General features: G+C 28.9%; 3 protein-coding genes across 4 annotated transcripts; all 3 read left to right on the plus strand.

The window, feature by feature from the left end:
- The first annotated feature begins 1,212 nt into the window (after window positions 1-1,212).
- LOC113867822 (1-aminocyclopropane-1-carboxylate oxidase homolog 1-like) lies at window positions 1,213-4,123 on the plus strand. 2 transcript variants are annotated; one of them, XM_027503312.1, is made up of 3 exons: window positions 1,213-1,808; window positions 2,653-2,974; window positions 3,628-4,123. In XM_027503312.1, the coding sequence occupies exons 1-3, from the start codon at window positions 1,264-1,266 to the stop codon at window positions 3,883-3,885; spliced, it is 1,125 nt and encodes a 374-aa protein (XP_027359113.1). In that variant the 5' UTR covers window positions 1,213-1,263; the 3' UTR covers window positions 3,886-4,123. The 2 variants fall into 2 exon arrangements, with proteins under 2 accessions (XP_027359113.1, XP_027359114.1); XM_027503313.1 differs by having other exon boundaries at window positions 1,244-1,808; window positions 3,645-3,806.
- A 3,857-nt stretch (window positions 4,124-7,980) lies between these two features.
- Window positions 7,981-11,060, plus strand: LOC113868057 (1-aminocyclopropane-1-carboxylate oxidase homolog 3-like). Its single transcript, XM_027503615.1, has 3 exons — window positions 7,981-8,480; window positions 9,327-9,651; window positions 10,803-11,060. Exons 1-3 carry the CDS (start codon window positions 7,981-7,983, stop codon window positions 11,058-11,060), a joined length of 1,083 nt encoding a protein of 360 aa, XP_027359416.1.
- An 818-nt stretch (window positions 11,061-11,878) lies between these two features.
- LOC113867873 (1-aminocyclopropane-1-carboxylate oxidase homolog 1-like) lies at window positions 11,879-14,659 on the plus strand. The gene is made up of 3 exons (XM_027503375.1): window positions 11,879-12,460; window positions 13,080-13,401; window positions 14,272-14,659. Exons 1-3 carry the CDS (start codon window positions 11,919-11,921, stop codon window positions 14,527-14,529), a joined length of 1,122 nt encoding a protein of 373 aa, XP_027359176.1. The 5' UTR covers window positions 11,879-11,918; the 3' UTR covers window positions 14,530-14,659.
- Window positions 14,660-16,269: the final 1,610 nt, after the last annotated feature.

Genomic DNA, 16,269 nt, shown 5'->3' on the forward strand with positions numbered 1-16,269 from the left:
GTAAATATTGAGAATTAGATTGGAGTATTCTTGGAAGTTTATTACTTTAGAGATGGTTATAGTATTTATTTTATCATGGTTAACCTGTACTTTTGACTATGAAATTCAGTAAATACTTAAATAAGTTGTTTATTTTTAAAAAAATCAATCTTTATAAAAAAATTTATTTATTTTTAGTTCTTAAGAATTACAAAAATTATATGTTTCTAGTCCTAGTTAAAGGACTAAAAATATGTTACTTTGTTACATATAGAGGAAAAAATAGTTGTGTTATCCTTTGAACGTATCTTGTGATCAAATGATATAATTATGAAAGTGGAACCATAAAATCACTAGCATGGAATTTGGTAAACTTGACTGTCTCTAAATTTTTAAAAACGAAGATGTTGGTATAAGTGGTTTTTAATGACTTTCTGACATGATACATGCACTGTGGAATCATGTAATTTTACATTAAATAAATGGTTATTTGTTAAGAATTTGAGATCACTTTTGAGTTAATACTATTTCACAAAGACATTCCTTTTTTTTCTTTTTTATGCGATTATTAAATCTTTACATTTTTTACTTCACTAAACTTTATTTGTCTACTTGATTTTGTTTTTCATAATTGAAGGGAAAAAATGAAAATAAAAATAGTTGGGACTGGTAGATAGTTATAATTATGCTCAAAGACTTTTTAATCACATTAAAACACAGCCAAAACATAGTAATCAACGTAAATATTTTAAAGTTAAAAAAAATTATTGTTATTATCTACGGACAAAAAACAATAACATAATGTGAAATTTTTATAACATATAATTTTTTTTTATAATTACGTGATAACTTTAAGTGAAGTGAACATTCAAATATAATACTCTATTACAAGAATATAAGAAAAAAAAGTCTGATACAAACTTAAAATACTTTTTATTTATATATCTCCAAACAAAAGTTTAAAGTAATATATATTATCAGATTAAAAAACACTTTGTATGTTTTTCTTTATTATTTATACTATTCATTATATTTATTAATTTTTGAAGAAATACTTTTTTTAGTTTTTCAAATTATAAACTTTAATTACTTTAACTTTATAAAAAAAATTATTTTTTAATTTTACAAAATAATATTTATTTATTTTTTATGAAAAATAACAATAAAATTTGTATTTGAATTCTCGCTAATAATTTTGGGAGATTAGAATCAACGTTTCCTCGTTGTTTCTTTCTTCGCATCTTATCTTTGTTGGATGTCTGCACCGCTTATTAGCACCTGAAAATGGATGTCACCGGCGCCGGTAATTCTTTCGCCGGAAGTTCCGCTACTTATGACCGTTTGCAAGAACTGAAGACCTTCGATGAATCAAAATCTGGTGTAAAAGGCCTCGTTGACTCCGGCATCACAAAACTCCCACGAATTTTCATCCGGTCGCCGGAAGATCTCGCCGGCGACACTCCGATTTCCGGCGAACCCACCCAGACCCAGTTCAGAATTCCAGTAATTGACCTCAAAGGCGTCGCCGGAGACCTCTCCGACGCGGTTGCCAGCGTCCGGCAGGCGGCGGAAACGGTTGGGTTCTTTCAGGTGGTGAATCATGGAATACCCATGAAGCTGTTGGAGGAGGTGGTGACGGCGGCGCGTAAGTTTCACGAGCTGCCTCAAGCATTGAAGGGTGAGTATTATAGCAGAGAGTTGATGAAGAAGGTGAAGTATGTTAGCAATTTTGATTTGTATCAGTCAAAGTATGCTAATTGGAGAGACTCTCTTTTTTGTGTGATGGGTCCTGAACCTCTTGATCCTCAAGAATTGCCTCCCATCTGTAGGTAACTTTGGACTTTCAATGTTGAATTTTTTTTATCTGTGTATGAACCAAGCTTCACTGCCATGCGATTGAAATTGCAGTTTTGATATTTGAATTACTAAAAATTCACTTAGTGACATGGTATATAGTTGTTTATATCTCTCTGTTTTTTCTTATACATTCAAAATATGAAAAAAGTCACTCTTAAGTGTCTCTCTAAGTGGTACATTAACCATTTCCTTTGAGATTATTTACTCAACCATTTTTTATCCTAATGTATAGGTTAGGAATCAAGAAAATATAAGTTTTCAAAATTATTAATGCTTTTTCTGTTATTGATGTATTGAGTCATTTCCTTTCTAATAAATTTTTTCTTGATCTTTTAATCTATTGAGATTATTTATTATTTGTGACAGTTTTTTTCATCCTATGCACTTAATGTATAGGTTTGGAGTCAAAATAAATAGGTAATGTGTAATGAATTCTGTCCCTTCTAACTAGTTTTTTTTATTCTTGACCCTTTAATTTATACACAAGGTGTATATGATAGGATTGAAAAATTGAATTCACAATTATGGATTTATGTAAAATTGAAAAGAAAAATGTAATTCATACACTTTCGCTATATATACCAAGTATGAAATAAAAAGAAAAGAGAATAAAAGATGAGATAGGCGATGTAATGTGATAAGAGAGAGATAGAAAGGAAAAAATAAAGTAGAAGAGTACTAAAGATAATATGCAGGGGATATGAATATCATTGTTGAATTGAAAATTGAAAATGGAAAAGGTAATTTTTGGTTCCTTAAAAGTCTTTTATTTATTTTATTTATTTTATTTTTTTGGTGATTTGACCTAATTTGTAGGGATGTGACAATGGAATACTCAAGGCAAGTTCAGGCATTGGGGAGGGTTTTGTTTGGATTATTATCAGAAGCACTTGGACTCAAACCTGATCATCTTGAAGGCATGGATTGTGCAAAAGGCCACTCAATTTTATTTCACTATTATCCACCATGTCCTGCGCCTGAACTAACTATGGGCACTACAAGACACTCTGATCCTGATTTCCTTACAATTCTGCTTCAAGATCACATTGGAGGACTCCAAGTTTTAAGCCACAACGGATGGGTTAATGTTCCTCCTGTTCCTGGAGCTCTAGTAGTAAACATTGGGGATTTGCTACAGGTAAAACTGTTCCTTTTTCCCCTTTCACTACTCACAATGAATGAAATATACAAAGAGTCTGGTGCTAGATTTGCTTAATTTCTTGCCACCGAATGAAATTCCATATGATTAGAATATATGACTGGTACTTGGTCACATTGTACAGTTTGATCATTCCAAATCTAAATGTCAACCATATAATATTGATGTGAATTAATTGCATTACATTCATCAGATGAATAATTTGCAGAAATTCTTTTATCATCCACAACTTCTATATAGTTCATCTTAATACAAGTCCAGGTTATGTAGAGTTCTTCAGAATACAGTATTAAGCATATCCTTGCCTTATCCTTGTAATCTTCAACTTGGTAGAATAAAATTTTGAGCATTACTTGCATCATCATTATACTTTCACTGTTTTTCCTGTGAATTAATGTGTATATAAGGATTAGGCACCAATTGCAATGATTGGATAATAAGGCTCCATGGGGTAGATGTCGATGAACAATGGAGTATGTCAGCGTAATTTTCTGGACTAAGGATTGATCCTGACTTTTCTTGCTGGCTTGTCACACACAATTTTGCCTTTGTGTGTTTGCATGCGTGTGAATTCAATTATTGGTATAAAGACATTTTTGGCTGAAAGTGGATTTTATGTTGCAAAATTGCAGCTAATATCCAATGACAGATTCAAAAGTGTGGAGCACCGTGTACTTGCAAACCATATTGGACCTAGAGTATCGGTGGCATGCTTTTTCACTCTTCATCTCTACCCAACAACAAGAATGTATGGGCCCATCAAGGAACTATTGTCAGAAGATAACCCCCTAGTTTATAGGGAAACATCACTGAGAGAATTTATTGCTTACTATGATAACAAGGGACTTGATGGGAATTCAGCTCTTGCCCATTTTATGATTTCACAGTAAATAAGGAAGTGTAAATCTAATTATTTATTTGCTTTCACAATCAGTTCTTAATTTGTCATAAATGGCAATGATCATGAATCTAACGAGCATGACAACCGATTACAGACATGAAATTGAATGTAAAACTATGCTACACTTTGACACAAAATATCTTGTATATAAGAGAAATCCACCTCAAATTTTTAGCTTCCAACTGCAAATCTGCTTGTTGGTGTTTCCTAATTTTATGATTATTTATTGCCTTTAGATAGTAGTTGTCTACATTCATTTGCTTTATATATGGAAGCAATTAATCATGATGGGTATTTTAGCATGCAAAATTTGCAGTTTGTAATTTTATTGCTAGAAACTACTTGGTAGCAATTAAAGAAGTGGTAATGGCATTTTCTTCATTGACTCGTTGTCTCGATCTTTTCCACTGCTAATCATGAATGATAAGTTTCTTGAAATCCATGCACGACAGGTTCAATGAGTTTCAGTAGCATTCTTTATCACAATGAGAAATTTGGCTTGTTTGTTGGTTGTTTGTAAACTCTCGAATGACGATAAAGTGCGAAAATTTTATTCTGTTTGTAAACTATAATTCTTTTAATTTGTAGAAAACAATCACCAAGGCAATGAACTTTTCTTAATTTTGAAGGTGTTAGTTATGTAGTTCAGGTATCGATAGCTACACCTACAGTTGATTATCAGATTTAATTTTCGTTTCAGTGAGAGGAGTTCTTGACTCCCATTCATTTTCATTTCTGTTTCATTTTTGTGGGCTATTGGTTTAGTATACGTCAAAACATCTTATGCTGTAATGATTTGTGTTATCAATAGCATATGCATTTTGTGGGAAGCTTCACTTGAATTTGACGTAGCTAGTATTACTGTTTAAAAATCTCTTCATTACACTTTTAATCCTGAAGTTAGTGGTGTCAAATTGGGCTTAACTTGTGTTGTGGGGTTCATTTTTTATTTTTAAAATTTTTAAATATAATTATTTATTAATTAATATTAATTTTTATTAATATAAAAATTTCTTTTATTATTTTTATCTATTTTTTGTTAATTTTAAGTGGACTAACCCATTAATTCATTGATTTACTATTTTTTTTTTCCATTAACATAACTGCATTGAAATTCAAACTTAAAATCACAAAATAAGTTAAAATAACTTTCGTTAGTTAATTCATATATTTAGTAGTAATTTGAATTAATTTAAATATAATATAAAAATAATTAATATTATTTAATATGTGTCTAATGGCACACATTAAGAAGTTAAAAATAAAATAATTTTATTGATATAAAAAAGTATTATCTCAAAATTATAAAAAAATTATTTAATACATACTTTATTAAAATTTAAAAAATTTAATAAAATATATTTAATATTTTAACATATACTTTTGAGCACAATTAAAGAAATTATCCACATTTTATATTGTCATGAATTATCAAATAAAATTTTAAGTTTAAATAAAAAAATAAAAATTACACCTAAATTTTATGGAAAGTTATAGAATTTTATTAGTCCAATGTTTACTGTAATGGAGAAAAAGAATATTTTATTTATTGTTGTATAATTCTTCGGTATGTTTTTTTCATTCATTTTTTATTTTTTTTAATGATATCATTTATCATATTATTTGTTTATTTTTTTATTATAATTATCTCTTTTCTTAATTATTTAACATTCAAATATTGAGTCTCGACATATATTTTTTAACTTTAAATATTATTTTATTCCCTATATGAAATTAATTTTTTATTTGATTTTTATACAATATTTTAAAAAATAAGTCCATAAACAAGAAAATATTTTAAAAATAATATTGATTGTTAACTTTTGTTGAACCATTATCTCATATTTAAATATTTTTTTATTTTGATTTTTATATATAATACACTCCTTTTTCATTGTAGTGCTTAGGATAAAATTTTTATTTTAGCAATGAAAAAAAATCAACTATAAGGATTAAAAAAAATGTTCAGTAAAAGAATAAAAAAAATTATATAAATGTCAAAATAAAAATTATCACTAAATAAAAGTTGAAAATTGTTATAGTGATTTATGATAAACTTTAAAAAGATAATTAAATTATTTTAAATATTATCATTGTAACTTAACGAAAGATTATTACGAGTAAGTGGTGTCTGTAATCTAAGCAAAATGTATTTTGCTTTTATTCATTACAACGAATTACATGGAGAGAATGCAAACTAAGTTTTAAGTGCTAAATCCATTCTTTTGCTTCTTTTTTTTTTATATACTCAAGAGAACAGTGACAACCCCCTCTTTAGTTTTGTTCTTCTGTAACGCCATGTCTTACTCTAATTATGAACAAAATTTAAATATAGTCATGCAACATCTTTAATTAAAATAACAATTTTACCTCAATGACTAATATAATAAAAGTCAGATTAAAGGTTGATGCTAATTTTATAAATTAATATTTAATTTTAATTAGAGAAAAGTGTAAAAAAATATTTAAAATATTACGTATAAGTTTTATTAACAATCTCTTAAGTAATTTTTTTAAAATATCAAGAATATAATATTATTTTTTCTTTACCAAATTCTCATATATCAATATTTTATAATTACATTTTTAAAAGTTAGTAAATAACCTTTTTAACTTATTATAAATCATTCTAACCTCTTTAAAATTGTTTCAATAGTGAGTTTTATTTTTATTTCTATATATAACACTTTTTTTAACATGTTATTTCTTATATATAACATTTTATTATTATTATCTTTATATGTAACTTATTCTTTTATTTTAATCTTTATAAATTTTTTTAATAGGCACCAGAATAAAAAGTGTATTATGTACAAGAGTTATAATGGAAAAAATGTATTATAGAGATTAAAATAAAAATATTTAATTATAAAATAATAATGTTATACAAATGTTAACAAAAAAGACTTTCAAAATATTTTTGTTTACAGAAATCAAATAAAAATATGAATTTCATGTAAACTAAAATAATATTTTAACTTTTTTTTTTACAAATTTTAACTTTAATCTCTAAAATATTTAACGTGACAAAAGTTAGACATTTAAATTTAAAATTTTAATTCTTAAAATTAATAAATATCAATTATTTTGGTCATTAATATTAAGAGATGGTAAAATTAATTAACAGAATAATTATTAGTCATTTTAAGTAATACATATTAAAATACAGAACAATATTATTTTAAAATCTTCAAAAAATAATTCACTTTCATTATTGATTTAAGAGTAATTTTTTTTTTACTTTATCTTTTTCTCCAATCATCTTCCTTTAATCATTAAAAACTATCTTTTTGTTGTCATTTGGGTTAAAGGGTTGCTGAACATCTTCCTCCCATATTTCTCAAGGTTTGCAATGAGTCATTTTGCTATTATCAATATTTTTTTCTTTATCTCCTTTATCATCAACCTCTAACGAAATTGTCAAAAAGTAAAAAAAAAGATGAAGTCAATATATATTGAAAAAGATTTTCTAACATTAATATAAATTTAAAACTCTTATTTTTTATCTTAATTTTTTATTTAATTATTTAATCTTAATTTTTTATTTAATTTATATCTAACGGTCAGTAAAGTAATAAATTATAACTTATTAGATATAATTTAAATTAAAGATTCAGATCTAGTATAAAAATTTTAAACTTATACTAGCGTGAAAAGATCTTGCACCATATATATATATATATATATATATTATATTCAAAAATCAAAAATAAATTATTTATGATAAATTTTAAAATAATATTATTTTATATTTAAAATAAACTTTTAAATTTGTTACTTAACGTGACAAATTATTATTATATTATTTAATTTTAATATTTGTGAAAAATAAAGACTAAATTAATTATTAATTATTAATTTCAAAGACTAACCATTCAAATTTTAATTTTAAAAAATTGATTTGAATGCTTTGTATCTTAGAGACCAGGGAATCTACTACTTAATTTTTATCATCGTAATAAATAACACGTTAGGTCGAAGAGCATGTTACAAAAGCGCATGAAAAATATTAATATAAGGAAAGCAAAGTGTTGAAAGTGAAAAACAAGCGAGGCAGGAATCGAAGCAGGTGTAGTAGAAGACAATGGCAACAAATTACGACCGTTTGCAAGAACTGAAGGCCTTCGATGAATCCAAAGCCGGCGTTAAAGGCCTCGTTGACTCTGCCATAACCCATGTTCCACGGATTTTCATACGCCCGCCGGAAGACCTCGCCACCGACACCCCAATTTCCGGCGAACCCACCCACACCCAGTTCACGATTCCCGTCCTCGACCTCGCCGGAAAACTCTCCGACGTTGTTGCCGGAGTCCGGCTGGCCGCGGAAACGGTGGGGTTTTTCCAGGTAGTGAATCATGGAGTGCCAGCGAAGGTGTTGGAAGAGATGGTGGCGGCAGCGCGTGGGTTCCACGAGCTGCCACAAGCGTTGAAGGGTGAGTATTATACAAGAGAGAAGAATAAGAAGGTGAAGTATGGAAGCAACTTTGATTTGTATCGATCAAAGTATGCTACTTGGAGAGACACTCTTTTTTGTGTTATGGGTCCAGAACCTCTCCATCCACAACTATTGCCTCTTGTTTGTAGGTAATTTCACAATAGAATTTACAGTGTTTTATTCAGTTTATTTAAAATAACAATAATTTTAGCAAAATAAACATTTTCTTTTGGTTTTCTAAACACATCTTCCTGGAGTGTTAATTTTATGTTTTACATATATACAAAGTTCATGTAAAAAGCTTGCAAACTAAAATGTGTAGATATTACTTACTCGGGGTTCGAGGATGGCAAAATTACTTGGAATATTTGCTGGTGAAAATCTCTTAAGGTTAATTTAACGTATATATTTATATATATATTTACAGGTTGAATTAAATATTTTTGTTCTAATTGTTTATTAATGGGGTAGGTGTGAATATTAAAATAATTGTTTATAATATAAAGTTACTTTAAATTAGGTTATTTTAAAGATTTTTTATATTTTTTCTTTTAATAAATATTTACAAATATTTAGGGATATCTGCGAATAATAATGAATTTTTTTAAAAAAATTAATAGATACCTACACAGAAGTATGGAAGGAGTGCATGACATATTTCTCCCTGAGGGTTACTATACCAAAATTATCAACTTTCAAATAAGTTCATGGAACCAATTTGTATAAATGAAAAATTTTGGGGACCAAAGTAATGTGACTAACGTCTTTAAGTTTCATTCCCAACCTGTATATTTACTGTTGTGCAAATTCTATAACTTTCCATAAGATAACGTGCCACAATTAGCATTTGTTTTTACAGACTCAGCATCTATCACCAGGAGAAATCTAGCATTATTTTTTGAATTTGTGGACTAATATGATGTAGGAAAAACAACTGATTTGGTAAAAAGAAATAATAGTTAACCCTTCATTCTATAAACTGTATAAATTTACAGGGATATAACAATAGAGTACTCAAGGCAAGTTAAGGTATTGGGGACCCTTTTATTTGCATTACTATCAGAAGCACTCGGACTAAAGTCTAACCATCTTCAAGGCATGGATTGTGCAAAAGGCCACTCAATTCTTATTCACTATTATCCACCATGTCCTGAGCCTCATCTGACTCTAGGCACAAATAGACACTCAGATCCTGGGTTCCTCACTGTTCTTCTACAAGATAACATTGGTGGGCTACAAATTTTGACCCAAAATGATCAATGGATCGATGTTCCCCCTATTCCTGGAGCTCTAGTAGTAAACATTGGAGATATGCTACAAGTAAGTTCATTATTTTCTTTCCCCTTTCACTATTAAAAACAAAAGAAATATTTCAATTCACAATGATGTAGGGCTAGAATTATTCACATATTTCCAAAATGAAGTCTACTATGGCCTAAATTCAAGGAAAGAAAATAATATATACATGGTTATCAAAATGCCTTGCACACTGTAAAAGTCTCCATAGTGCATAGTACCATGTATTCACAAATCTAATTGGTATGAAGCTTTCTACAATCGGTTCCTTAATCTAAGCAGAACACATCGCATGGTTTCATCATTTTAAATCTCAATATATATATCTGTGAATTTATTCATTACTCCATATGTGTAATTTAGAAGGTCAAATATGTAGAAGCATATATCAAAGAGTATACTTAACAATGTTTGCAGGTTGTTTTGTAAAAACAAAATCAAGATTCAACAGTCCATTAATGGTACATATCCTTAACCTTAAGACCCTCAACATAATGAAACATATTTTGACTTTTGAGCATGACAGAAACAAACATTTGTGACAAAAAAACAAGACCATGTCCTTGTTGATAAGTTCTGAGAGCAGAATTTTAGTTGTTCTAATATTAGGTCTTGTTCCAAACATTTGATATTTGATTAGTTTTAAGCATCAATTGCAATGTTTCTTAAACAAGGCATAGTTGAATAAACTTTTGGATAAGTATTTATACGAGAAGAAATATACAGGTAAAAAGAATTCTTTTAAGATCAAAATCATATTATGCACTTTTAACTGGAGGGACAATTAAATAAGAAATTCTAAAAAACTAAATTACTTAAATTAATTTTAATTTATGAAAAAAATTTAATTCATTTTACTTCTTTTTTTTCTTTTATAAATACTTAATAATTAGTTTATCTGAATTAAATTTAAGTCTCAGCAGGATAGAAGCAGGTGAACATTAGAGTCTGTCATGGAATCATCAATATTCTCACGACTAAAGTTTTAGTCCTGCCCTTTCTTGATAGTCAGTCATATGGAACAATGATCTACTCATGTGGCTGAGAGTTAAAAGCTTATGAACAACTATGTGTCTAGGTTTCAAGGGTCTACGTTTGTATTCATGCATGTGGATTCAGATATTGTTGTAAACAAATATTTGGCTAAATGAATTTCATGTTGCCATATACCACAGCTTATATCCAATGGCCAATTTAAAAGCGTGGAGCATCGTGTTGTGGCAAACCATAAAGGGCCTAGAGTATCCATTGCATGCTTTTTCACTCTTGACAACTACCCATCTGAAAGAATGTATGGGCCCATCAAGGAATTACTGTCACAAGACAAACCCCAAGTGTATAGGGAAACATCATTGCAAGATTTCAATGCTTACTATTACAGTAAGGGACTTGATGGGAATTCAGCTCTTAAGCATTTTATGTTACAGCAATAAATATTAAGGTGTGAATTTGGTTATTTATTGGTCTTCCATGATCAGTTCTTAATTTAGAATTAATCGTAAGCATCATGCATCTCACTGAAACGAGTGAGATCAATAAGGCATAGGGATAATGTTAACAATCATTTAAGTTTACGAGATAATATTGTTTTTTACATTTGGGGCAAACTGCCAGATAGATAGATACTCTACTAAATATTATTTGGTGTTTTGTTTTTGTTTTTGACAACACTTAATCATAATTTCTTAGCTAGTTCGAAATATCCTTACAAGTGTAACTTATTCTTCATATAGAGAATGTTCATTTCAGAAAATAAAGAAAATCAAACAGATTCTCAAACATTAAAAATAGTCCAGCATTATTAAGATTTATGTGAATTATATTTAAATTATAAAAGAATATATTTATTATATTTTTTAAAAAAATTACTTTTAATTTTTTACTCATGTTCTAAAAATATTAATTAACATTTGTTAATAATTAATAATTATATAATAATATTTATATTGATAGTATTTATTTTAATATTATATTTAGAGTGTTAATTTTAATTTTTAAAATTGAGTTTAAGTATGTACAAATAAAAAAATTTATAAAAAAATACATAGTTATTACATTAAAATTATAAAAATATAATAAATATTATTTTTAATAAAAATTTATTATTATTAACTGGTTATCCTCCTCGTTAGACGTTAGGAAGGATTAAGATTAATAAAAATTCTTATATTTAAAATTGTTTTGTTTCAACAATGACATGTTACCAAAAACAGAATAAATAAAAGGCATATCCACTAACAGAAATGGGTAATAGAAAAAAGCTAAATAAAATCATAGCACACACATCAACAATGGATGTCGCCAGCGCCGGAAAATCTCAAGCTGGAAATTCTGACTACGACCGTTTACAAGAACTGAGGGCCTTCGACGACTCCAAGGCCGGCGTCAAAGGCGTCGTTGACGCCGGCATCACCAAAGTCCCGCAGATTTTCCTCCGGCCGCCAGAAGATATCGCCACCGACGAACCAATTTCCGGCGAAAGGACTCCGACCCAGTTCAGGATTCCCGTAATTGACCTCAAAAACGTTGCCGGCGACCGCTCCGGCGTGGTCGCCGGAGTCCGGCTAGCGGCGGAAGCGGTGGGGTTCTTCCAGGTGGTGAATCACGGAGTACCCGTTAAGCTGTTGGACGAGATGGTGGTGGCGGCGCGTGAGTTTCATGAGCTGCCGCTAGAGTTGAAGGTGGAGTATTATAGTAGGGACATGAAGAAGAAGGTGAAGTATAGGAGCAACTTTGATTTGTATCAGTCCAAATATGTTAATTGGAGGGACACCCTGAAATGTGTCATGGCACCTGAACCTGTTGAACCTCAAGAGTTTCCTCCAGTTTGTAGGTAATTTTAGATTTTAGATTCATAATTTTATTTTTCAGAAAAGAAAAATATAAATTATGTGTTGGTAAAGTTTAACGGATATAAGTACTTTTGTTCTTGGCTTGCTGGTTATCTACAACTTAAATAGTGTGTATATTTCATGTTTAAATTAGTAAGGGTTTATGGTTCTTTGAAGAAAAAAAAAATGAATGAATGGTTGTGGGATATCATAAGTATTAAATAAATGTAATACTAGAAGAAGAATTTAGGGAAAGGGAATTGTGAAGATTTTTTATAAGAATCCTTTGGTTTCTTATACCTAGAAGTGAGGCTTGGCCAAAGTACACTAGCTCAAGATGTATCAAGTTTCTTTCGAGATTAATTGATCAAATATCAAATTCCATCGAGGTGATTTTAATTTCAGGTCAAAAGATCTCTATGTAGATTTTGATTATAAACTATTCTGAATTCAATATAAGTTAACACACTCAGGTTACTTTACATTTACAAGATTATATATGTATTTGAAGAGTAAATGGGGTGTAGTTTGAGAGTTTGTGAACTAACATGATTTTGGAAAGGTGGAAAGAATATTTGGGTATTCATTATGGATAATGATCTGAGTTACTCTAATTTGCAGGGATGTGATAATAAAGTTCTCAAAGCAAGTTCAGACATTGGGGAACCTTTTATTTGAATTTTTATCAGAGGCACTTGGTCTCAATCCTAACCATCTTAAGGATATGGATTGCACAAAGGGACACTTACTTCTATGTCACTATTATCCCTCATGTCCTGAACCTGAACTAACTATGGGCACTAGCAGACACTCAGATCCTGACTTCCTCACAATTCTGCTTCAAGACAACATTGGTGGACTCCAAGTTTTGCACCAAAATCAGTGGATCGATGTTCCCCCTATTCCTGGAGCTCTTGTTGTAAATATTGGAGATGTTTTACAGGTAAGTCTTAAAAATATTTCAATTCATTATCTATCCTCCACTATACACTGTTATAGATATATGATAAAAAAATCTCATATTGGTGAGTTAACAATAAATTAAAGGATCGTTATAATATGATCTGATTCAAATTACTAGCACATGCACACACATTAAGTGGTGGTGAAAATTAAAATTCGTCACCATTTGGAACTTGTATGCAAAAATATAGCATAAGCTTTCTTGTACTTACCTTGTAGGCAAAACACGTTGCATAGTTTCATTAATATAGCTATCTTGGTCACTATACAAATTGTGAGCAATTTGCACAGTAATATTTCAGGTTGTGAGCATTCCCTTCTCCATTTTTTTTTTCTTTATTCAAATGTGCATAACCAGCGGTCCACTGTTGGCCTTAACTGTATGCTACTATGCTTGTCCTTAAGAACTCAACTTTGTGAAAAGCAGAATTTTGAAACCAGATCCATGCCATGACATGGATGGAATTATTTTCACGGCTGAGCCAACATGTGGTGTTTGGAAGCACTTATGGAAAGTTTATTTCAATAAAATTTATAGTATAATCTCTCATGTAATAAAAACTAATTAAATTAGTGATCAATTAATCTGTTTACTAACATAGGCTGCAACTGACTTGCTCACATTATCATTCTATTTCTGTTACTCTTGTTTTGAATATTATGTTGTTTTAATAAATTGATACTTTCTTAGTAGTAATCATCAATTTCACACTTCCATTGAGTCAATAATAGGGGTCAAATGTAGATGAACATTATAGCCTCAACATGAATATCCGCAGGACTGAAAATTAGAGAGTTATGAAAAAAGAGTTCGGCTGAATATTGGAACTAACGTTGGCATATACTGCAGCTGATATCCAATGACAAATTTAAAAGTGTGGAGCACCGTGTTCTGGCAAATCATAGAGGGCCTAGAGTATCAATTGCATGCTTTTTCACTCTTGATCACTGTCCATCCACAAGAATATATGGCCCTATCAAGGAATTATTGTCAGAAGATAATCCTCCATTGTATAGGGAGATATTATTGCAAGACTTCAATGCTCACTATAATAACAAAGGACTTGATGGGATTTCAGCTCTTGCCCATTTTAAGTTACAAAGATAGATGTTGAAGAGAAAAACTAGAGTTAATCCACATGTAGTTCTAAAAATAAGGTGCCAGCATCATGCATATGTATTTGACTCATACAAACAAGTAATAAAGATATGTTAAGTGATATAAACAAGATTGAGATTTTATTGCCTCTGCTGTTTTTTTTTTTTTTTCCTATTTTTGTCTTCACTGTATGTGAAAACAATGTACTTAAATCAGTTTTATCTCATATAGGTAAATAATATGGAAAACAATGTTATTAACTGGATATAAAACTAGGCATTATTGCGTCTTCCCCTAATAGAGCTTTTGGATTAGTTGAAATTTCATTTACCCCGATTTTTTAAAATTGCATTAAATGTCTACTTTAAAATATTTTTATGTAGACAAACTTTGTAGCAGAGGTGAACAATTATGAATAAGCCTTTCAAAGGCTGACTCTTGCAATTTTCAATGCCTTAGCCACTGATTTTGAACAATACTATCATTTATGGAACATAAAATAAAATTTAAAATATCATTATTGATTACAAGCTTTGTGAATTTATTGAATATCATTATTTCATATTCAAAAAAATATAAAATTCGTTGACAATGATGCTTGAAATAGTGAAGAGAGATAAATAGTTCTAAGAAGTTTGTTTACTTTAAATTTGACTAAAGTGCGATATTTTCCAACAATTTAAAACAAGGTGTAATATAAGCATGTTTTTAACACTGTAACATCAGCATTGAAATGGAAGAAAGTGCAATTTACCCAAAAACATTATCTATTTGTTGAATGGATTGCGTGCAGAGTTGTGCATAGAGTTCGGCATATTTTGGAGCAAGTGAAATAAGGTCGAGTAACTAGATACAGTATTAAGGAAGCAGTATGTAAATTAATTTTTCAAAAAATGTAATTCATACAATATGAAGAAAATAATTTACTTAAATTTTCATTTTTAAATTAGAGTATTTTTAAGGTTCATCTTTAACGAGAGAGTAATTTTAGATGTTAATTAATCTTTTATTATGCCACATGACATTGTATGCATTAAATACTTAATTTTTTTAAATCAACCTTAATTTATTTTTTCTAAAATATTGTCATAATTTATTTTTAATTTAAAACTTTGATATATTTCATGTAATTTTATTTAACATGATATAATATTTATTATTAATTATTTAATTATTTATTTTAAAAATTTATAAATAACTATAAAATATATTTTAAATTTATATTTAAAAAATTATTTAAATTTAAGAGGTTATTTCATTTTTCAATTCTGTCTCAATTATTCAAATTAAAAGCAGTGACAAACGGTTAACTAATAATAATAACTAATAATAAATATTATTATTATTATTATTATTTGTGTATGAAATTTAATTTATTTGGTTTACGACTTTCAAACAAGCAGTTAGATTAGTAAGTTTTATATTTTATGAAAAATTTATTAAATTAGATAAATATTAAAGTTTAACACGAGTTTTAGCAACTTCACTCATATATATAAAGCCAGTTAAAGAAGAGGGAACCAATAATTCTAATATCCATCGATTTCGCAAGCACTTGCAAGTTCCAATAGACTAGTTCAAGTTAGATTCATACATCTTTGTAAGTGGTATGATATGAAGATTATTTATCTGTGGGCATTAAATGAGTGGTTTTGAACTTTAGAGGCAAAGACAGTGAGTGTATCAAACAATTGTCATTTATTATTTAATAACGTGATATATTATTGTTTGGGGAAAAGAATTTTTTTA

This window comes from Abrus precatorius, unplaced genomic scaffold (assembly GCF_003935025.1).
Source record: "Abrus precatorius isolate BTA unplaced genomic scaffold, Abrus_2018 Scaffold5, whole genome shotgun sequence".
Lineage (NCBI taxonomy): Eukaryota > Viridiplantae > Streptophyta > Magnoliopsida > Fabales > Fabaceae > Abrus > Abrus precatorius.